At 36.7% G+C, this 24506-nt stretch overlaps 1 protein-coding gene across 6 annotated transcripts in view; it reads left to right on the top strand.

Annotated features, from left to right (window-relative positions):
* PDS5B (PDS5 cohesin associated factor B) overlaps positions 1-24506 on the top strand; it is a 192437-nt gene that overhangs the window by 57774 nt on the left and 110157 nt on the right. For all 6 annotated transcript variants that reach the window (XM_025000064.2, XM_025000062.2, XM_025000061.2 and 3 more), the window contains exons 2-6: positions 12002-12128; positions 14843-15046; positions 17145-17231; positions 17333-17430; positions 18065-18191. In XM_025000064.2, coding sequence (XP_024855832.1) covers positions 12021-12128; positions 14843-15046; positions 17145-17231; positions 17333-17430; positions 18065-18191 — 624 coding nt within the window. In that variant the 5' untranslated portion in view covers positions 12002-12020. The remainder of the gene's footprint in view (positions 1-12001; positions 12129-14842; positions 15047-17144; positions 17232-17332; positions 17431-18064; positions 18192-24506) is intronic.

Here is a 24506-nt window from a genome sequence, read left to right as displayed (position 1 = left end):
TAAAGGTCAGAAATAGTATGGACCTAGTAGAAGCAGATGGAGAAGGCAGTGGCACCCCACTCCAGTACTCTTGCCTGGCAAATCCCATGGGCGGAGGAGCCTGGTAGGTTGCAGTCCATGGGGTCGCTAGGAGTCGGGCACAACTGAGCGACTTCACTTTCACTTTTCACTTTCATGTGTTGGAGAAGGAAATGGCAACCCACTCCAGTGTTCTTGCCTGGAGAATCCCAGGGACGGCGGAGCCTGGTGGGCTGCCATCTATGGGGTTGCACAGAGTTGGACACGACTGAAGTAACTTAGCAGCAGCAGCAGCAGTAGAAGCAGAAGATATTAAGTGGTGGCAAGAATACACAGAAGAAGTATACAAAAAAGATCTTAATGACCCAGATATTTAGGGTGGTGTGATCACTCACCTAGAGCCAGACATCCTGGAATGCAAAGTCAAGGGACCTCAGGAAGCACCACTGCTAGTGGTGCTTGGTGGAAGTTAGTGCAGGCGATGGAATTCCAGTTGAGCTATTTCAGATCCTAAAAGATGATGCTGTTGAAGTGCTGCACTCAATATGCCAGCATATTTGGAAAACTCAGTAGTGGCCACAGGACTGAGAAAGGTCTGTTTTCATTCCAATCCCTAAGAAAGGCAGTGCAAAAAAAAATAAAAATAAAAATAAAAAAAAAAAAAGAAAGGCAGTGCAAAGAATGTTCAAACACTGCACTATTGCACTCATCTCACATGCTAGTAAAATAATGCTTGAAATTCTCGAAGTCAGGCTTCAGCAATATGTGAACCGAGAACTTCCAGATGTTCAAGCTGGATTTAGAAAAGGCAGGGGAACCAGAGATCAAATTGCCAACACCCACTGGATCATAGAAAAAGCAAGAGTTCCAGAAAAACATCTGCTTTATTGAGTACAACCAGCCTTTGACTGTGTGAATCACTACAAACTGTGGAAAATTCTGAAAGACATGGGAATACCAGACCACCTTATGTACCTCCTGAGGAATCTGTATGCAGGTCGAGAAGCAACTGTTACAACCAGACATGAAATGATGGACTGGTTCCAAATTCAGAAAGGAGTACATCAAGGCTGTATATTGTCACCCTGTTGATTTAACTTATATGCAGGGTACATCATGTGAAATACCGGGCTGGATGAAGCACAAGCTGGAATCAAGATTGCCAGAGAAAAATCAGTAACCTCACACGTGCAGATGACACTACCCTTCTGGCCGAAAGTGAAGAAGAACTAAAGAGCCTCTTGATGAAAGTGAAAGAGGAGAGTGAAAATGTTGGCTTAAAACTCAACATTCAGAAAACTAAGATCATGGCATCTTGTCCCATCACTTCATGGCAAATAGATGGGGGAACAATGGAAACAGTGAGAGACTTTATTTTCTTGGGCTCCACAGTCACTTCAGATGGTAACTGCAGCCATGAATTTAAAAGACACTTGCTCCTTGGAAGAAAAGCTATGGCTAACCTAGATAGCATATTAAAAAGCAGAGATGTTACTTTGCTGACAAAGGTCTGTCTAGTCAAAGCTATGGTTTTTCTAGTAGTCATGTATGGATGTGAGAGTTGAACTATAAAGAAAGCTGAGTGCTGAAGAATTGATGCTCTTGAACTGTGGTCATGAGTATTAGGGGATTCAGTGTGCTCCAAAGATTGGAAGTTAATTAGGTTAAGGGAATAAGTATTGAAAATCACATATGGATTATTCTCAGTTTAGTTGCTGAATAACTTCAGCATGGTTGATCTCTGATCTTCAGTTTCCTCACTTTTAAAGTGGGCATAATATAGGATTCATCTTATTATTACTAGTATTTGGAATAAAGACAGAATATTTGTTGAGCTCTTTTTATCCTTCATGTTAGCAATAGATATGCACCAGTGAACAACATAGGATACTTGTTCTGTTACATTTTATACTTTAGAAGGGTAAACAGACATTGGAGGATAAATATTTACAGTTATGATTACATTTTTGAGGGAAACGTGCAAGGGTGCTGTGAGAGCATGTAGTAGAGATTTAACTGAGCTTGGGCAAATTTGGTAAAGTGTCTCTGAGACAGAGAAGAGGAAGCAGAAAGAAGAGCAGACACTTAGAAGGATCTTGGTTTGATGCCTTAGGACATAGAAGTGTAGTGATAAAATGGTCAGATTATTATATGTTGAACTTATTTCTAAGTCAGTGGGAACCTGTTTAAGGCAATAGATATGAAGAGATTGGCATATTAAGATCATCTGGCTGCTGTGTGAAGGATGAATTGGAGGTGACTAAGATTAGGTTATAGTGAAGTAATGGACAAATGAAGCTGAATTCCATTTTGTTTTGTACATGGCATTTACAGGACTTGATAGTTGCGTTTAAGTGTTGAAAGAGAATAGTCAAAGGTTAGGCCCAGTTTTCTGGGAGCAACACTGGATGCACCAGGACTCCCTATGCAGAGAGAAGATTGAAGAGTGCTTAATGGAAGAGGAAGAAATTGGTTTGTTGTTTGGTTTTGAGTTTTTTTAGATTCAAGATCCCTTTGAGAATAGGGCTTTCCTCATGGCTCAGTTGGTAAAAAATCTGCCTGCAATACTGGAGACCCAGGTTCTCTTCCCGGGGTGGGGAAGAGAATACCTTTGAGAATACCTAAATAGAAATGTTAGGTTGGCGGTGGTATGTGTGGATTGGAGTTCAGAAGAGACCTCTTGGTGGGGTATTTTGAAGTGGCTTTAAGAAAGCTTGGGGCAGAAGCCTTGGGAGAAAAACATGTAGACCAAGAAGTGAACAGAGGAAATAGAATTAAGCCTTGGTGAATTAGTATTTAGAGGTTGGATAGAAGAAAAGGAAACAAAGGAGACAGTTACTAGTAATAGGAGAAAAACCAGGAAAAGGTAACATGTAGTAGAAATCAAAGGAAAGGAATGTTTCAGAAAGGAGTCTGCTCTCCACTGTGTCATACTGCTCAGAGCAATAAAATTAGGATTGGAAAAGTGTTTTATTTGGCAACGTGGAGGGCAGTGATGACTTTTAGTTAGCTATTACTGCATAACAAATCACCCCAAAACTTAATGGCTTTAAACACCCAACATTTCTTGCAGTTCTCCAGGTTGGCAGCTTGAGTTTGGCTTAACTGGGTAGTTCTTCTGATCTGGGTCAGCCTTAGCTGATTGACCTGGGCTTGCTCATACATCTACAAGTATGTGTCTGTGATCACCCAAAAGTTTGTCTGGGACTGGCTTCCTTCATGATGGTCATGCTTGGTATAACTGAGATCTCTCTCTGTATATGTTTCAGTTTACAGTGGGATAACTTCCATGCGTGTGCTCTTCTTAGGAAGAGTTTCAAGAATGCAAGTCAATAAATTCCAAAACACAAGCACTTTTTAAGCTTGCCAGTGTCCCAGTGACCAAAGTCATAAGACCGTCTCAAATTCAAGTGCTGGAAAAACTCTTCTTGATGAGAGGAGCCACAAAATCACATTGCAAGGCTGTAGATAGAGGGAAGAGAAAAATCTGTTGTAATTTTTGAAGTCAGCCTCAGTGATTATGGCAAAAGCAGTATTGCTGGTGTTGGAGGATGCTGGAAACAGGATTGGGTTAGTATGATAAGAAAATGGGAACTGAGGAAGTACAGATTACTTTTTGGAAAGCTTGGCTCTGAAGGTGGTTTGAGAGAGAAGACAGTAGCTAGAGGCATGTAGAAAATAAACAGGCATGTTGTACTTTCTTTCCTTTCCCTTCTTGCCCAAATTTCTCTCCGCATAAGAACAGAGTGCTTATGCTGAACACTGAGGGAAGGGATCTAGTAGACACAGAGGATACAGATGCTGAGCAAGAAGAGAGAACGGATGAAGTGAAAGTCTCTGAGAAACCTGTAGAAGATGGGCTTCTGTGCACTTGTGGAGGGATTCGTTTTTGACGTGAAGAGGGTTACATATTTCCCTTAACACAAGGGAAGGAGGGACTTGGTACACTTGTAGTATTGGGTTGGCCAGTAGTTCATTCTGGTTTTCTGTAAGATTGTATGGAAAAACCCGAACAAAATTTATGGCCAGTCACAACAGATTTAGTAATGGGAGACTGGGAAAGTTTCTGTGTGACAAAGCTGCTGTTTTCTCAGGGAAGTAGAGGCTGTCTACTGAGAGTGGGAGTTTTAATAAGAATGTGTGCTTGAGGTTTGATGTGAACAGAGAAACTACATAATATCCCTCAGTGAAGGGGACATTGAGCTGACCACTGACTAGGAAATTTTGTTGTTGTTGTTTAGTCGCTTAGTTGTGTCCAACTCTTGTGACCCAATGGACTGTTATACCAATCATTTAATAAATGAGAGATATTATCATTATTAAAATAAAATACTACTTTAAAGGGATTTGTCAGAACACTTTGTTATTAGTTAGAAAGTGGTGCTAGTTGAGATGTTCTCAGGCTTTTAATTCTGCTTCCGTGATGGTCCTTGAAAAGAATGTAGGCAGGAGAGTGACCGTGTGTTTAATCATTTATAAATAAACATTACCAAAAATATGAACAAAATGGGTCTGCTTTCTAAAATGACTTCCTGAAGCATTTAATATTACTTTGTAGTACCAAAACATAGAGGAATAACTATTAAATATACTTAATTTGAATTAATAAAGATGATTCAGTCTGAATGGTTGGGTTAGTGGTAGCATTTATATGGAAAAAAAAACTTTTTGTTTTAGTAGTTGGAAAATGTGTGTAGCCTTAAGGTTATATACTTAAAGGAGAAAAATGTAATTTATTTTATCTCTTTTCTTTTAGAACACGCTCTTATTATTTTTTCAGTTATCTCTGGCCAAGAAGAAACCCTTCTTACTCTCTCTGTCAGTGTACTGGAAGGGTTGTATTGATATTTATGGAGGGCACCATCTGCTGGTTATAAGAGGTACCAGTTGTAGGAAGCCTACCTTTTACAGCTGTCAGACTTCACAAAATCTTTTTTTCCAACTCCACCTTAAACCTGGAGTAAAGTCCCAGAAGGAAAAGCAAGTTGTAATAATAAACATGGGCAAGTAGAGATTCTAGTAGTGACTAGATTTGATTTCTGTGACTCTGATAAACTTGTTGCTACATACTGGGTGTTTAAGAAAAATTATTCTGAAAATGACAGATACCTGTTGTTATTTCTTCCCAGATCAGTTTACCAATGACTGTTGATATTGTTCTCACCCTTGTGGTTTAATCCAGTGAATGCTGTGTTCTTTTTTCCCATTCATTGAAAGGACCTTGATATTTTTACTGCAGTCTTTATTGCATCTTGTGAACATTTATTTACATCTAGGGTAGAATGATGATTTCATTGATTTTTTTTTTCCCTTTCTAGGATTGTTAGTATGATTTTTTAAATTACCAATATGTTTCTTTTAATTAATGACCACTTTCTTAGAACTTATTCCAGTTCAGTTCAGTCGCTCAGTCGTGTCCAACTCTTTGCGACCCCATGAATCGCAGAACGCCAGGCCTCCCTGTCCATCACCAACTCCCGGAGTTCACCCAGACTCACGTCCATCGAGTCAGTGATGCCATCCAACCATCTTATCCTCTGGCGTCCCCTTCTCCTCCTGCCCCCAATCCCTCCCAGCATCAGAGTCTTTTCCAATGAGTCAACTCTTTGCATGAGGTGGCCGAAGTACTGGAGTTTCAGCTTTAGCATGATTCCTTCCAAAGAAATCCCAGGCTGATCTCCTTCAGAATGGACTGGTTGGATCTCCTTGCAGTCCAAGGGACTCTCAAGAGTCTTCTCCAACACCACAGTTCAAAGGCATCAATTCTTCGGCGCTCAGCCTTCTTCACAGTCCAACTCTCACATCCATACATGACCACAGGAAAAACCATAGCCTTGACTAGACGAACCTTTGTTGGCAAAGTAATGTCTCTGCTTTTGAATATGCTATCTAGGTTGGTCATAACTTTCCTTCCAAGGAGTAAGTGTCTTTTAATTTCATGGCTGCAGTCACCATCTGCAGTGATTTTGGAGCCCAGAAAAATAAAGTCTGACACTGTTTCCACTGTTTCCCCATCTATTTCCCATGAAGTGATGGGACCGGATGCCATGATCTTCGTTTTCTAAATGTTGAGCTTTAAGCCAACTTTTTCACTCTCCACTTTCACCTTCATCAAGAGGCTTTTGAGTTCCTCTTCACTTTCTGCCATAAGGGTGGTGTCATCTGCATATCTGAGGTTATTGATATTTCTCCCAGCAATCTTGATTCCAGCTTGTGCTTCTTCCAGCCCAGCATTTCTCATGATGTACTCTGCATATAAGTTAAATAAACAGGGTGACAATATACAGCCTTGACGTACTCCTTTTCCTATTTGGAACCAGTCTTGTTCCATGTCCAGTTCTAACTGTTGCTTCCTGACCTGCATACATATTTCTCAAGAGGCAGATCAGGTGGTCTGGTATTCCCATCTCTTTCAGAATTTTCCACAGTTTATTGTGATCCACACAGTCAAAGGCTTTGGCATAGTGAATAAGGCAGAAATAGATGTTTTTCTAGAACTCTCTTGCTTTTTCCATGATCCAGCGGATGTTGGCAATTTGATCTCTGGTTCCTCTGCCTTTTCTAAAACCAGCTTGAACATCAGGAAGTTCACGGTTCACATATTGCTGAAGCCTGGCTTGGAGAATTTTGAGCATTACTTTACTAGCGTGTGAGATGAGTGCAGTTGTGCGGTAGTTTGAGTATTCTTTGGCATTGCCTTTCTTTGGGATTGGAATGAAAACTGACCTTTTCCAGTCCTGTGGCCACTGCTGAGTTTTCCAAATTTGCTGGCATATTCAGTGCAGCACTTTCACAGCATCATCTTTCAGGATTTGAAATAGCTCAACTGGAATTCCATCACCTCCACTAGCTTTGTTCGTAGTGATGCTTTCTAAGGCCCAGTTGACTTCACATTCCAGGATGTCTGGCTCTAGGTGAGTGATCACACCATTGTGATTATCTGGGTCGTGAAGATCTTTTTTGTACAGTTCTTCTGTGTATTCTTGCCATCTCTTCTTAATATCTCCTGCTTCTGTTAGGTCCATAGCATTTCTGTCCTTTATCGAGCCCATCTTTGCACGAAATGTTCCCTTGGTATCTCTAATTTTCTTGAAGAGATCTCTAGTCTTTCCCATTCTGTTGTTTTCCTCTATTTCTTTGCATTGATCGCTGAAGAAGGCTTTCTTATCTCTTCTTGCTATTCTTCGGAAGTCCGCATTCAGATGCTTCTATCTTTCCTTTTCTCCTTTGCTTTTCGCTTCTCTTCTTTTCACAGCTATTTTTAAGGCCTCCCCAGACAACCATTTTGCTTTTTTGCATTTCTTTTCCATGGGGATGGTCTTGATCCCTGTCTCCTGTACAGTGTCATGAACCTCATTCCATAGTTCATCAGGCACTCTATCAGATCTAGGCCCTTAAATCTATTTCTCACTTCCAGTGTATAATCATAAGGGATTTGATTTAGGTCATACCTGTATGGTCTAGTGGTTTTCCCTACTTTCTTCAATTTAAGTCTGAATTCGGCAATAAGGAGTTCATGATCTGAGCCACAGTCAGCTCCTGGTCTTGTTTTTGCTGACTGTATGGAACTTACTCAGTGGTTGTGTAAACTCTTTAGTATTAGAATAGTTTGCTTTTCATTGTTCATTCTGTATACAAAACTGTAGGTTTTATAATGATAGGTACATAATGGTATTTGAAATTAATATATACATATATGTGTGAGGTGTTTAAGTCCCTCAGTTGTGCCCAACTCTTTGCAGCCCAATGGACTGTGTAGCCCACCAGGCTCCTCTGTCCATGGGATTTTTCAGGCAAGAATACTGGAGTGGGTTGCCATGCCCTCCTCCAGGGGATCTTCCCAGGCAGAGATCAAACCTGGATCTCCTGCACTGGCAGGCAGATTCTTTACTGCTGAGCCACTTGGGAAGTCCATATACGTATGTACTCTCTAGTACATTTATATACAGTGTGTAAATGGACTCTGACACAGGCCTGTTTGTATATAAATAATTTAAGTTACTACTTTCTTATTTGTAGTTCATTTACTCTATCATAATGTATACTATTGAAATTCAACACAAAATGAATGTCAAATAATTTCTTTGACACTATTTCAGAGGAACAGCTGTGTGTCAATGTATCTTTCCCCTTTGACTTCCCGTAACAGTTGAATAGCCTGTTTCTTTACTGTAATCTTCCTTTCATCTTCTGCATTGCTCTCCTTCTTCTCTCTTTCTCCTTTCCACCTTTTTTCTCTTACATTATTATTTGGTGTTTGTTCCTGTTGTTGTCTGGGAAGTACATAAAGAGATCACTTTACCAAGTCCAAGAGCCTGGGGTTGTCTTGAAAGAGTGATGTGTATTTCCAAAGTCACTAACACTATATACCATCTCTCTATCTTCGAACATTTTTTTTTCCTAGTTAAAAAGCAATATTTTTCTCTCTTTTCTGACCCTCTTCTGTTTTCTTTCCTGACCACCCCCCCCCTCCAGCCACATCAGTACAGATATTTCTTAGAGTTTATTCTCTGTATTTCAGCTCACCCTACACATTTTCTTTATTGATTCTGTAAGCCCCCAAAGCGTAAGCTATATGTGGTGCTAAAGTATTTTCTTTCATTGACTTTTCTCTAGAACTTCAGCTTAACATGTCTAGTTGCCTTGTATTCCAAACTTAATTTTTCCAAAAACTTGACTTCTCACTGGTTTTTCCCTATCTCTCTTATGATGAGGGCAATTATTTTATGTGTTCTGCTTACCATTGTATCCTTAGTGCCTAGAGAACTGCTGTCACACCAAGTAAGTTCTCAGTAGATATTTAAATGGTTGACTTTCTTGAATCTTGTAATCATCTTCTACTTCTCTCAAGTAAGCATTCATAGTTTTTGCATCAGTTTTCTTATTCTTAGTCATTCCCTGCAGTCTGTTCCTTATTAGTTCTTATTGGAATTTTATAGCAGTTTCCTGTTCTTACTGTTTTGATTTCTCCTCTGCCTAGTCTGTACTTCCTATTGGAGCCACCAGCTCTTAAAATAGTTCTGGTCATTGATTCAGCAAGTATTTCTTGAGCACCTACTGTGTTCTAAGGATGCCTAAAATGATACATACTATCCTTGTTCTAAAGGATATCAACCCTGAATATTGATTGGAAGGACTGATACTGAAGCCCCAATATTTTGGCCACCTGATGCAAAGAGCTGACTCATTGGAAAAGACCCTTATGCTGGGAAAGATTGAGGGCAGGAGGAGAAGGGAGTGACAGAGGATGAGATGGTTGGATGGCATCACTGACTCAATGGATGTGACTTTGAGCAAACTCCTGGAGATAGTGAAGGACAGGGAAGCCTGGCGTGCTGCAGTTCACGGGGTCCCAAGGAGTCAGACATGACTTAGTGACTGAACAACAAATCCTTGTTTTAAGGAGCTTATAGTCAAGTAGGGGAAACAGACAAATGAATTTATTAAATGCGATGTGATTAAATGCTTATTATGATATGTTCACAGTTTTCCAAGCTGTAGGAGGAAGAGCCAAGCTCAGCCTAAGGAGGTTGGGAGAAGTTTAAACATAATCTTGAAAATTCAAGGTACATGGAGTTTGTTTATAGAGAGGGACCAGTGAATTTATCTTTACTTTGAGGAAACAGCCCATGTGTATACTCACAGAAGTATTTCAAACCTCTGCTCACAAAACCATTGCTTATGAAGCTGAAGTGCAAACTGAGAGCCCTGCTGCTTTGTTGCTCTACCTTTCCTTCTTTGCTCCCTTTTACTTCCTTCTACTTTTTCCTTTAGTCATGGCTTTAGACCAGTAACAAATTCTGAACTTTGTTCTCTGGGATTTATTCAGATTCTTTTCTCTGTCCTTTTGTTCTGTATGTTGTTAACACTTCACCCCCATCTACTTTCGATTTCTTTCAATCTTCTATTTTTCCAGGCTCGTTGTTTGTTATTTCTGTTGATAACTTTAGGATTTATTGTGATTTAATCATTTAGGGGTAATGTCTGTTTCCTTTGTCAATTTTGAGACCTATCTTAACTCATGTGGCCCTATAGCCACTCTAGAATGGCATGCAAATAATAGTTTCTTGATAAAGTTTTGATTGTACAGATGGAACCATGTCTACATTATTAAGCTGTAGTCTGTGGTCATAATCATGTGTCTGTTGTTAAGGAAGATGAACAGCTTTTGCTTCTGTTGAGGCAAGGTAGAGAGACTTTCTTATATTCCAGGTTCTATGGAAAACTGGGAATCCTATCACATTTATATTTACCTTCCTGTAGAATGGTTTATCCTAGGCATTCACTGAATATCTTCTTTGGTTGAAGGAACACAAACAGCTGTAGGTTTGATTCTTGGCTTTTCCTAACCTGAGGTTGTGAAGTTGTTTTCCTACGTTATATTTTAAAATCCTTTCCAATTGCCTCAATATTTATTTCATTAATCGACCTGAAATTCCTTTTGTGTATGGTGTGATGTATGGGTACAGTGTCATCTTTTTCCATATAGATATGAAAGTCTCAGAATGTAAAAAATTTAAACAACTTTATTGAGATGTAATTTATAGATCATAAAATTAATAGGATTGACCTATTTCAAGTGTGTAGTTGAGTAATTTTTAGTAAATATCCTGAGATGTGAAACTCACCATAGTCCAATTTTAGAATATTTTTATTAGTCCAATAAGATTGCTCATGCTGATGTATAATTAATCTGTCACTGAATTTTTTATAAGTTTTCATCTTGAGTTTTCAGCAGCATCTCTATTACAGGGTTAAACAAGTGATGACAGCAGGTATTTTTTTGTCCTGAAAATAGGTAAAACATTTTCAGAAGAGCATCAATAAGCATGATTTATGCTGTAGGGTGTAGCATCTTACCTTTCTCAGATTCAGAAATCTTTCATATAATTCTTAGTTTGTTGAACTTTTTTCCTTATTTTCTTTTATAGTTGTAAATTGATGTTGAATTTTCTTCAAACATTGTCTCTTAATTTTTTGAGATTATCACATGATTTTTCTTTTTTATTCTGTTAATATGGTGAATTCGACCTTGGATTTCTGGGATTAAACCCAGTTTTTTATCTGCAGCTACATTTGGTTTCTAAGTATTTTTTTTTTCCTAGTATTTTATTTAAAAACTTTGTAAACAGAAAAGACCTGTTGGTGGTTCTTTTCCCTTTCTCTTTTTCTCATTGGGTGTTAGTATCATGGTTATGCTAGTTAGCTGGATAAAATTGTTAGGTTGGTGAAAGAGTAACTGTGGTTTTGGACTGTGAATTTTAAATCACACAGCTAGGCTCAAACACATCTTTATTAATCAAAATAGGAACCATTACAGTCAACACATTTTTGCTAATGAGAAATAAGTTGGTTTATTCCTGTAGCATAAAAATCCGTGCTTTGGAATGCAGCGAACTCTTGGAAAGCATTATCTTTGGGGGGTTGGGGTAGTATTCTACATTAATGTCAGGAAGGGTGTCTTGTTTGATGTTCTATCTTGACAGGAGTCTGTCCTCCTTTGCCTGTAAGATCATGGAAACTGAACTCTAGATTTGTCAGGGTTGGCAGATGGGCTCAGGGTGTAAGTAGATATAATGTTCCATTTACTTCTCTGGATTCCTGAATTCTCTTAGATTTTGGCCCAAGTAATTTGTAATACTGTTAAAAAAAATGCTGTGTATTTTATATATATGTATAATTTTGTAGTATATATTATAAATATTATATACTATTTTATATATGTAGGTAAGTATATAATTAAATAAAATCATATTTTTTTTGTAATTGAAGGATTAGTTCAAATAACTTAGCTTGTCACTAATGGAAATGAAAGTAAAAATAAAATTTTAAAATTTGGAGAAATGTTCAATAAAATGATTTTAATTAATTAAATAAATGAATTACTATAAATTAGGAAATAGTTATAATTTTTTTCATGTTTATTATGAATATTGTTAATGCTTTTTTTTTTGGTTTGCATCTAATAGTTTTCTTGTTTTAGGGGTAAAAATATTTCCATCATGGCTCATTCAAAGACAAGGACCAATGATGGAAAAATTACCTATCCTCCTGGTGTCAAGGAAATCTCAGATAAAATATCTAAAGAAGAGATGGTGAGACGGTTAAAGGTGAGTAGAATTAGGTTATGTCCTTTGGGCATCCGTTTAGGATAAGTGGAGTTGGGGAGAGCACCTGCGGAAATCATATAGGGCTGTAAGGCAGCTTGGTAAAGCGCATCAGAGCAGAAAATATTTCATGGCCAAAACTAGTTAGCTGTAATTAGGAGCTAAGAAAGTGGAATAGGTAAAGAATTGTAGAGTTTCCTTAGCTATTGTTAATTGGAGTGTAGTTGGAAAGGTGAAGCTTAGGATTTTTAGGGCCTCCTCTCCTGCTGAGTCGCTTCAGTCGTGTCTGACTCTGTGCCACCCCATAGACGGTAGCCCAACAGGCTCTACTTGGGTATAAAAGACAAATCCCCAGTATGCTTATACTCCTTATTATCTGTCAAAAGTTGTCTCCTTTCTCCGATATCTCATTTATTTTATAAAAACAACCATTTTAATTTGATTTTTAATTATTAAAAATTAAATTTAAAAGATTTAATTCTTTCTACTGAGTATTAAGTCTACATTTTACTTTCTTGTATTTTGAAATGAAATTAAAGAGTTTTACTTTTAGCTCTCGGTTTCTGATGTGCAGCAGTGAGTCAAGATGGATGGCGAACTTCCATTCATGAGGCAGTCACTGTATGGTTAAACTCTTCATGTTTGCTTGAATAATATTTCATCTTTCACCATCATTGATGGTCTTCATGATTAAAATGGTTAGAAGAGCAGAGTGGCCAAGGAGATTATTAAACTGATTAGTTCAGATGTTCTTTATTTTTAAGCATTTTTTTCCCCTTCAGTGTTGTATCCACCTAGACATATTGCCGGTTATTAATATTTATGTATATTTCCAGTGTAGAAAGTTTGCCATAATTAATCACTGAAGGCCCAGGAGCCTTACAATACTACTTTATTGCTGCATGATTATTTGTATTAGAAGAAAAAAACCCCTTGTATTATTATAAATTTCACATAAAATCTTAGTATTGTAGCCTATGCATACAATACTGGAATGACAGATATAAGGTGTTTATTATTCAAAGCAAAAGGCATCTTTGAGCAGATTAAGTTTACCAATATGTGGATCTTTTATCTAGTTGGGAGTTTGTGTATATTTTATTAGAAATGGTTAAGCTGCAAACTGTATATGGTATTTTTCATTTCTGAGTATCTAGATTTTCTTGACCTATTAAATTTTTAGAGAAAAAGTATGTTTATTTCCTCACATTTGTTTATATTTCAGCAATGATATCATCCTTATTGTCTGCTAAGAAATGAATGGTAAACACAGAGATAGATTCCACTTATAAGCTTTTAGCATTTAGTGTCTTTTATGGATGTTATTTTCTCAGACATCTTTTTTAATTTAAGGACTTTGGCAGTGGCATCCCACTCCAGTACTCTTGCCTGGAAAATCCCATGGATAGAGGAGCCTGGTAGGCTGCAGTCCATGGGGTTGCTAAGAGTCGGACACGACTAAGAAACTTCACTTTCACTTTTCACTTTCACACATTGGAGAAGGAAATGGCAACCCACTCCAGTGTTCTTTCTTGGAGAATCCCAGGGATGGCGGAGCCTGGTGGGCTGCCGTCTATGGGGTCACACAGAGTCAACACGACTGAAGCGACCTAGCATAGCATAGCATGAAGTATTCAAGAGTTTGTAGCACCATTTGAGTTGTACACAGTATTGAGAAATTCCTGTTATCTAACCCTTGCTTATTTTGGTGGAATGATTGCCACTGTGTTCACATGCAGTGCTTGTAGTATCCTTTCCTTATTTTGTAGACATTTATGCCCAGCAATAATCTGCTTAGTTTGCTTTTTTTTTCTAATTTACACTTCCGTCTGTTAAGTTTTAGAAAATCTTGTTAATATGTAAGATGTCATTGTTTATATAATTCCTAGAGTTTCCTGTAATATTTTATTCAAAGTATACTTTCTCTCTCACTCTTGTGAAGAGATTCCAAGGAAAGAACGAGTTCCTTGCATGTAGCTTTCCCTTCCTCCCTCCATAATACACCTAAGTCCATCAAAGCATATATCTTAAAAGTAATAAAATTAAGAGGTTAGGAGAGTAGCCCTGGACAGTGTACCCTTAAATTAATGTAGTGCCAGACTGGAAGGATTAGTGTATGCCTGGTCCTGGATTCCAGTGTAGTAGAACTGAGGGTCCGTCCTGTGAGGAACACTGTTAGCCACAGCTGCTGTGAGAATTCAGTATGACATTGGGCATTTCATTACCCACAAGTGTTCACTCTGCAGCTGAGTGGAGATCCATGTGCCATGTGTCTCAGTGGCCCAGTCCAGTCCTACTTGTTCATTGGTATTTGTAGCACCACCTAGTGGATGCCAGATGGTCACCTTTACGTTGTTCCTGACAAGTTCGGCAATTTTGTTAAGTCTCATGTGAAGTAGAAATAGTGCAGGCTGCTAATATTGAAATTAGAGAAAGCCCTTCACAGAGTTCAACTATGTAATTCTTCATGATTGTTGTTTCTGTCCCACTTGTTACACATGCTATTGAGTCTTACTAATGAACTGTCCACCTCATGTTCTCTTTTACTGTAGCACAGGAAGTACTTCATTGGATGCTACAGATAGATACTTTTAGAGGAAACATGAAAGTGTATTTATTGAAAGTTAACCTTTGTAATTAATATGGTTTTTATTTTCAGATGAATATATGTTTACATAGAGGATGTCATTATTTGATTTCGTTTTATCTTTATATAGATGGTTGTGAAAACTTTCATGGATATGGACCAGGACTCTGAAGAAGAAAAGGAGCTTTATTTAAACCTAGCTTTACATCTTGCTTCAGACTTTTTCCTCAAGCATCCTGATAAAGATGTTCGCTTACTGGTAGCCTGCTGCCTTGCTGATATTTTCCGAATTTATGCTCCTGAAGCTCCTTATACATCCCCTGATAAATTAAAGGCAAGTACTGATTCAGAGAACTGCCAAGATTGACTGATACTTTATCTTTCTAACTGAAACGGGTATTAAAGTATTTAGATTATTTGTTTGGGGTCTTTGACATTAATTGCAGCAGTCTTTTGCTAAACTATTTTTGTTTTCTTTATTTTCTGTAGAATTTCCTCCTCCCCATTAGTACTTAATTTTATAAAACAAGTTCTGATCTTCAGAATAAGAAGTTGATTAGTAAAGTGTATTGTATACTTTTTTTTTTGGCCACTCTGTGTTGCTTGTGGGATCTTAGTCCCCTGACCAGGGATTGAATCTTGGCCATGGTAGTGAAAGTGCCAAGTCTTAACCACTGGATTGCCAGGGAATTTCCTATACTTTTAAAATTATGTCATCATTAGTGCTATCACTTGGGGTACACTTCCTTTTCCTTTTTAAAAATTCATGTGAAGACCATGTTCATTATTGAAAAGACAGTATCTACTGTAAATGTGAATTTATATGAATCCTAATTCATATAATGGAAGATGTGATGTGCATTGTTCTGAAGAAAATACAATGGGCAAAATTTTAATGAAAGGTAGAAAACATACCTAATACTTTATTATGGTAGTTTTAAGTAAAGGCATGTCAATGAAATGATTCTTAAAAGATGGAAAAAGAAAGGGAATAACCTGGTAAATCCAGTGGATAAAAAGAATGAAAATAAGTATAACTGTGCAAAAAAATATTGAGTAAGGCAGGTTAGAAGAACATTAGAAAGACCAGCAGTAATAAAAGATAACTGCGGAAACCGTGGGTTAGAAAATGAGTCCCATGGGAAGATTACTGAGTATGAATTTAAAAAAGACAATTTAGATTTATTATATTTAACAAGTGTTTATGTTAGTTACCTGTTGGGAACTGGGTTTACCTTGGTGAAAAACAGCCCGGACTTGGTTCTATAGTCAGGGACTTGCATTTTAAAAACTGAAATGAGAAACCTGCTCATTTGATCCCTTGAGCCGGGATTCCGGTAAGGAATGCCCAAACTGCTGTGGGCATGTTTGTCTTATATATCTCACAATTGGGGAGATAGGGAACAATATTTGTCATTTAAAAGTAAAGTGAATTATAAGATTTGAGAATGCTTGGAGACTTAAAGTAGATAATGTGAGCTGGTCTGTGCAGTTGTGTACCCAGATGAATTGTGAACCTCTCATTTGAGGTACTTAATTGATTTAAGGAGTAGTTGTATTTAGTAACCATTTTTGAAGAATGTACTTTTGATAGTATTTTTTTTGAAAAGCTACTTAGTAATCTGCATATTCTGTTTCTTCCCTTTTAAATAAGGTTTATCATTTTACTTATAAGGGAATTTTTTTTCTCTCTCTTTTTTTTGACAGATGAGCATGCTTCCTTTCTAAAATTAGCTTTTATAATTTTAGCCTTTTCCAAACTTTCCAAAGACATCATCTCCATACAAATTTGACTCAAAGTGATGCTGAACCTATTGTACGCGGGTATAAAGGGATGTGTAATAAAAAGTCAAAAGCAAGAGATGGAGATAGATTGATAAATTGTAGGGAAAAACAAGTATTAATAATTATAATGACTGGGTAGGAAGCCTGACAAGTTAACTTCTAAGGGTCTTTTTAAAATTTCTAAGTTTCTGCAGTCTATTTTCTTTCCACTTGGTGATTTTGTTTTGCAATTTTAAGTTTCCTAAACTGTGTTCTTTCTATACAGTTACCATATATAATGCCATTCCACAAACCTGATCAGATCAGCTTTCAGTCATTGCAACGGGTTCGTTCTAATAACAGCATAAGTTTTACTTTACTCGGTTTTCAGGGCTGTTGTTTTTAACTTACTGTAAGATGTTTTTCTTTCTCTACTTTTAGATCATGGTAAATGATTTACTGTCTTCCTTTAAAGGAGGTTAAGAAATTTGGTGTTTTCATGATAATGCACATTTAAAAAATTTGAGGCAAATGCAAGTTTTTTTTTTCTTTTTTTAAACTGGTTCTTTACAGTTTTGTCATCATAGATACATATGAGTGCTGAATTATCTTTAAGAATTTAGTGGATGTTTTCATAATCTAAACAAAACTTTGTCCCTTTTTTTAAGGATATATTTATGTTTATAACAAGGCAGTTGAAGGGACTAGAAGATACAAAGAGCCCACAATTCAATAGATATTTTTATTTACTTGAGGTAAGCAGTATGTTATATTTTGAAGTGACATTTTAAAATGGTTTCTTAACATGTATATTTTTACTAATTAAAATTTTACCCTTTTCACCTCTTAATTTTAGAACATTGCTTGGGTCAAGTCATATAACATATGCTTTGAGTTGGAAGACAGCAATGAAATTTTTACCCAATTATACAGAACATTATTTTCAGTTATAAAGTAAGTTTACTAAAATTATAGTCTTTTTTAAATGTAAAGAATTTTTAGCTTATAAATGAATCTGCATAAACTGTGTTTTTATGATGAATATCAGAAGGCTAATATTTGTAACTTAAGAATTCATTAACATGATTTTTATAGATACGTTTTGAAAATAAATACAGCTAATTTTGTATTGTAGAGAATAATACAAGAGTGGCATTAATCTGATATAAAAATATTTTTATTATATTATTTTTCTTTTGTTTAAATCACATATTACTGACCCCTTAATTCCTGTGAATCATTTAGTTTTTTGTGTATTCCTTATAATCATCTGTTAGAATTAACTTCAACAAAGCAGTTTGATGCTCTGAATTTAAGGCCAAACTAAAGTTACATTTGATTTAATTACTTTTGATTGTGAGACTGATAAAAATTAGCAAACATAATCTTGGAAATGTAGTTTAAAAAATATTTTGGATGCTACTGTAAGATTTTGGAGAGAAGGAAGCTTTAAATGAATATATACAATTGTATTTAATTAATACCTTAATATCATTGTAAAATAAAGTGTGATGTTCCATGTTATGATTAAATCCTATAAATTTCAGGTATGCTTAAATTTAAATGAAATATCAATTTTGAATTTCAGCAATGGCCACAATCAGAAAGTTCATATGCATATGGTGGATCTCATGAGTTCTATTATTTGTGAAGGTGATACAGTATCTCAGGAGCTTTTGGATACAGTTTTGGTAAATCTGGTACCTGCTCATAAGGTAAGTAGCAAAATATACTTGAATATATATCTAAAATCTGTCAACAGTAGGGTCCAGAATTTACTTATGTTTAAAATGCAGTTTGTCCTGCTTTATTCTTAGTTTTGGAGACTTATTGATTAATGTTAATGAACATTAATTGTGTTTAGTAAAACATAATTGTGTGGATCACAATAAACTGTGGAAAATTCTGAAAGAGATGAGAATCCCAGACCACCTGACCTACCTCTTGAGAAATCTGTATGCAGGTCAGGAAGCAACAGTTAGAACTGGACATGGAAGAACAGACTGGTTCCAAATAGGAAAAGGAGTACATCAAGCCTGTATATTGTCACCCTGCTTATTTAACTTATATGCAGAGTACATCATGAGAAACACTGGGCTGGAGGAAACACAAGCTGGAATCAAGATTGCCGGGAGAAATATCAATAACCTCAGATATGCAGATGACACCACCCTTATGGCAGAAAGTGAAGAGGAACTACAAAGCCTCTTGATGAAGGTGAAAGTGGAGAGTGAAAAAGTTGACTTAAAGCTCAACATTCAGAAAATGAAGATCATGGCATCCGGTCCCTTCACTTCATGGGAAATAGATGGGGAAACAGTGTCAGACTTTATTTTTCTAGGCTCCAAAATCACTGCAGATGGTGATTGCAGCCATGAAATTAAAAGACGCTTGCTCCTTGGAAGGAAAGTTGTGACCAACCTAGATAGCATATTCAAAAGCAGAGACATTACTTTGCCAACATAGGTCCATCTAGTCAGGGCTATCATTTTTCCAGTGGTTACGTATGGATGTGAAAGTTGGACTATAAAGAAAGTGCCGAAGAATTGATGCTTTTGAACTGTGGTGTTGGAGAAGACCTTTGAGAGTTCCTTGGACTGCAAGGAGATCCAACCAATCCATCCTAAGGGAGATCAGTTCTGGGTGTTCATTGGAAGGACTGATGTTGAAGCTGAAACTCCAATACTTTGGCCACCTGATGTATAGAGCTGACTCATTGAAAAAGACCCTGATACTGGGAAAGATGAGGGCAGGAGGAAAAGGGAACATCAGAGGATGAGATGGTTGGATGGCATCACTGTATCAATGGACATGGGTTTGGGTAGACTCTGGAAGTTGGTGATGGACAGGGAGGCCTGGCGTGGTTCGTGAGGTCACAAAGAGTCGGACACAACTGAGTGACTGAACTGAACTGAAAACATGAAACACTTAATAGTCATTAATTAAATGGAAAGAAGAGATAACAGATTTAGTATATGTGATAAAATATCTGTAATAACTCAGTTTTGTATGGGATTATGTTTCAAGGAATATATTAATAGCTACTTAGAAATGGGTTCAATCCCTGGGTTGAGAAGATCCCTGGAGACGGAAGTGGAAACTCACTCCAGTATTCTTACCTGGAAATTTACAGAGGAGTCTGGCAGGCTATGATCTGTGGAGTCTCAAAGAGTTGTACATGACTGAGTGACTAACACTTTCATTTTCTTTTCTTTGATTCTCTTATATATGTTGGGAGATACATAACCAATTAGGGCCTTGGGTAAAAGATAGTGATAGTATAGTTTGAAAGGAGGGGTGAAATTAAAAGAGAAGTCTTTACTAATTTGGAAAGAAGGAAATGTTGATGGCACTGGTATTTCTTGCCTGGGTAATATTAATCAAGTTGTGTGTGTATATGTGCTTGTGTTTTTTATTCTTTGAAAATGACTTAACACTCTGGTTCTGTGATTCACCAGTATAAAGGTCTTTGTAAACTTAAGACCTTTCTTGCAAAATATAATTTAAGTTTATAGCTATACTGCTTTCTCAGAAATATTGCCAGTGAAAAATAACCTCATAATCCAAAATTTCCAAACTTTTAAAATAGTCCCTGAATACTGAAAAATCAGGCACTAACTAAAAATTCAGATAATATATTTATAAGCTAAAAATGATAAATGCCTTTAACAGAATTAAATATAATGATTTTATGTCTTAATGCCTCTGAGTATAAGAGTTGAAAACATGATAGCTAGGCATAGGAAAGGAGAAGGTGTAAGGTTGGGGGAAAGAAAAGTGTAAATTAAAAATGGTCATTGAGATCAAAATCTTTATTGGACTGTAACAGACATTTAGAGAACTAGGACATAGATCTGAGGAAATTATACAAATACAGTGAGATAAGGAAAACAAAAGATTCTAACAGGTGAAAGAGAGACTGGAAAGGTCCAGTATATCTAAAAGTGATAAAGAACACCAAATAAGAATGGAAACAGAAATTATATGCAAGTATATATTTGCTTAACATTTTCTAGAATTGATGAGAAGCATAAATTTATGAGTGAAGTAACAAAGGGTCATGATCAGAATATAAACAAAACTCAGTGCAGACACATCCTGGAGAAATTGTAGAATGCTGAAATAGAAATAATGTATTCATACAAAGCATCCAGAGGGGAAAAGCATAGCCCTGACAAAGAATAAACCTTAAAGTGATGACTGACTTCTCAGTAGCAAGGACAGATGCCAGAGGATAATGGCCCTGTATTTCACAAAGTGCTAATAAAATAACTACACAGACACAGTTGCTATCCAGTTTGAGTGAACTTAAGACATTAAATATACAACTTGTCAATATACCCTTCCTGAAAGAACTACTACTCTTCAAATACTTTAGAATACTGGAAATTGAAACTTGAAAGAAGTGAAATGTAAGTAGTAGTGGTGAGCAACAAAATGCTCTAAGTAAGAACTGATATAAAGCAAAAACAATAGTAGTAAAAATTGTACTTATTAATTAAAGGGATAGTAACAAAATGGTCCTAAACCACAGGATAAAAATAGCATGTAAGATTGAATGACTTAATGGAGTCAGTGAGTGATATGATCCTGGTGATGATCAGGAGGATAAAGCTGTAAAAAATTTACTTTGGACTTTAAATGAAATACTTTTGTTAAAATTTTAAGGATTACAATGCAGGGAAGAATTAAAATAAATGTAAATGGACCAAATTTACTACTTCAGGTTATCAGATTAGATTAAAAATAATCCACCTGGTCATTGTTAATAAGAGATAACAAAAATAATTTCATCAAAGGTGACACTAAAAGGATGGGAAAAGTATTTGCCAACACATGCTAACTGAAGGAAAACTGAAGTAGCTTGTATTGATTTTAGGTAGTATAGTCTTTAGTGGGTAGAGAAGGGATTTATACAGTGATAAATTATAGTGCTAAAATGATATCTAACTTGCAATTACATAGGCTAAAAATATTAATATATAAAGCATATATTGAAAAATTATAAGGACAAACTCACAATTTGGTGGGCCATTTTAAAAACTTCCCAGTAATTATAAATCTAATAGACTTAATAGACTAGTGGTTCTTGAGGATTTTAAAACACAAAGCTAACAGTGCTGTGGCACTCATAATTAATCTGTCAAAGGAATAAAGCATAATGGAAATTACTAGATATTTAGAAATGATAATTAAATGATATATATTGAATCCTCTGGGATTCAAGTTAAACATTTTGAATACAACTTTATAGTTTTCAGCTCAAAAAGTTATAAAAATATTGTTAGAGTGTACAAATGGTAGAAGAAAGTAAACAATGAAGAATGGAAGTTAATCAAATGGAAAACACAGTGACTGATTTCAGAAAAACCAAAAGTTGGTAATTTAGGTCAGATCAGATCAGATCAGTCGCTCAGTCGTGTCCGACTCCCTGCGACCCCATGAATTGCAGCACGCCAGGCCTCCCTGTCCATCACCAACTCCAGGAGTTCACCCATACTCATGTCCATCAAGTCAGTGGTGCCATCCACCCATCTCATCCTCTGGCGTCCCCTTCTCCTCCTGCCCCCAATCCCTCCCAGCATCAGAGTCTTTTCCAGTGAGTCAACTCTTCGCATGAGGTGGCCAAAGTACTGGAGTTTCAGCTTTAGCATCATTCCTTCCAAAGAAATCCCGGGGCTGATCTCCTTCAAAATGGACTGGTTGGATCTCCTTGCAGTCCAAGGGACTCTCAAGAGTCTTCTCCAACACCGCAGTTCAAAAGCATCAATTCTTAGGCACTCAGCTTTCTTCACAGTCCAACTCTCAAATCCATACATGACCACAGGAAAACCATAGCCTTGACTAGACGAACCTTTGTTGGCAAAGTAATGTCTCTGCTTTTGAATATGCTATCTAGGTTGGTCATAACTTTCCTTCCAAGGAGTAAGCGTCTTTTAATATCATGGCTGCAGTCACCATCTGCAGTGATTTTGGAGCCCAGAAAAATAAAGTCTGACACTGTTTCCACTGTTTCCCATCTATTTCCCATGAAGTGATGGGACCGGATGCCATGATTTTCGTTTTCTGAATGTTGAGCTTTAAGCCAACTTTTTCACTCTCCACTTTCACTTTCATCAAGAGGCTTTTGAGTTCCTCTTCACTTTCTGCCATAAGGGTGGTGTCATCTGCATATCTGAGGTTATTGGTATTTCTCCTGGCAGTCTTGATTCCAGCTTGTGTTTCTTCCAGTCCAGCGTTTCTCATGATGTACTCTGCATATAAGTTAAATAAGCAGGGTCATGTCAAATCAGAAAAAGGGAGATGGTATTAATAAACAGTTTTAGAATGAAATGAAGAACAACAAACATTAAAAAGATCAAAAACAATTCCATGAACATTATTTTATGCTAACATATTTGAAATTGGTCAGATTTCTAGAAAATATAACTTGCCAGTTTTTTCTCAAGAGAGAAAATTTTGAATAACCTTTAACCAGTAAAAAAATTAATTGGTTTTAGAAACTCTGTCCATAAAACAAACAAACTCTTCCTCCCAAACAACCATAACAGTAATAATAGTAATAGCCGCAGGACTCAAACTGAGCATGCTGCTGCTGCTAAGTCACTTCAGTCGTGTCCGACTCTGTGCGACCCCATAGATGGCAGCCCACTAGGCTCCTCTGTCCCTGGGATTCTCCAGGCAAGAATATTGGAGTGGGTTGCCATTTCCTTCTCCAATGCATGAAAGTGAAAAGTTAAAGTGAAGTCACTCAGTTGTGCCCGACTCTTGCGACCCATGGACTGGAGCCTACCCGGCGCCTCTGTCCATGGGATTTTCCAGGCGAGAGTACTGGAGTGGGGTGCCATTGCTTTCTCCGCAAACCGAGCTTAAAAGAACTTAAAACTCATCACTAGCAGATTTCTATTAATCATTTAAGTGCCATGTAATCCTGATATTTAGAAAGTTTTTCCAGATTGTAAAAAGGAAGGCATGTTCTACAATTCACATTATAAGCAGAATATAATCTTCATGGGAAAACTAGACAAAACCCAAGTGCAAGAAAGGAGGATAATTTAATTTAAAATGGCAACCCACTCCAGTATTCTCGCCTGGAGAATCCGAGGAACAGAGGAGCCTGGTGGGCTGCCGTCTATGGGGTCACACAGAGTCAGACACGACTGAAGTGACTTAGCAGCAGCAGCATACTCATGTAAATCCAGTATAAAATAGCAATGGACAATATCTAGAACGATACAAAGTAATATTGGTAATGAGCAAATTGACTTAATTTTAGGAATACAGAGATGGTTAATAGTAGGCTAAGATATTTGTGGAAATTAACAGAGCAAAGAGAAAAAAATATCAGTAGATCTATAAAGGAAACTATTTGCTAAAATTCAGTATAACTTACGATAAAGAATATTAGCATATTTGAAATAGAAAGTAATTTCTTTAACCTTATAAGGTTGTATATGGTACTGCACTTAATGGTGAAATGTGAGGCATTCTCTTTGAAGTTAGGGATATTATAAAAATGTCACTTCTACTCAGGAAAGAAACAAGTATGCTGTTTCTAATCTACGTTAACTGGAGGCCTTAAGTTGGTGGAATAAAACAATACAAACAAAAGATAAAAAAGGATTAGAAAGAAGAAACAAAACTGAAATTATTTGCAGATGTTCTGTTCTGACTGCTTGTACAGAAAAAAAAATGTACGAATTAGTTTCTAGAACAAGTAAGAAAATTCTGCAGTTGCTAGGTATAAGATCAATGTATAAAAATCTGTTAGTGTAATTTGGAAAAAAATTTTATTTGTAGCTTTTAACAAAAACTTGAGCTACTTAGAAATTTAATAACACTGTACATGACCTTAGTGTTGAAAATTATTGCAGTTGATGTAAAAGTATAAAAGAACACTTCAGTATGTTGCATGATTTGTTACATTTATGTGATGGGAAACTCAGTATCATAATAATGTCATTCCTCTGCATACTAATAGATAATCCAGTCAAAATAGATATTGTGAATGTGTGTGTATGTGAGCATGT

This window comes from Bos taurus, chromosome 12 (genome assembly GCF_002263795.3).
Source record: "Bos taurus isolate L1 Dominette 01449 registration number 42190680 breed Hereford chromosome 12, ARS-UCD2.0, whole genome shotgun sequence".
Taxonomy (NCBI): domain Eukaryota; kingdom Metazoa; phylum Chordata; class Mammalia; order Artiodactyla; family Bovidae; genus Bos; species Bos taurus.
The sequence above is the reverse complement of the archived record's forward strand: the minus strand, read 5'-3'. Positions and strand labels throughout refer to the sequence as shown.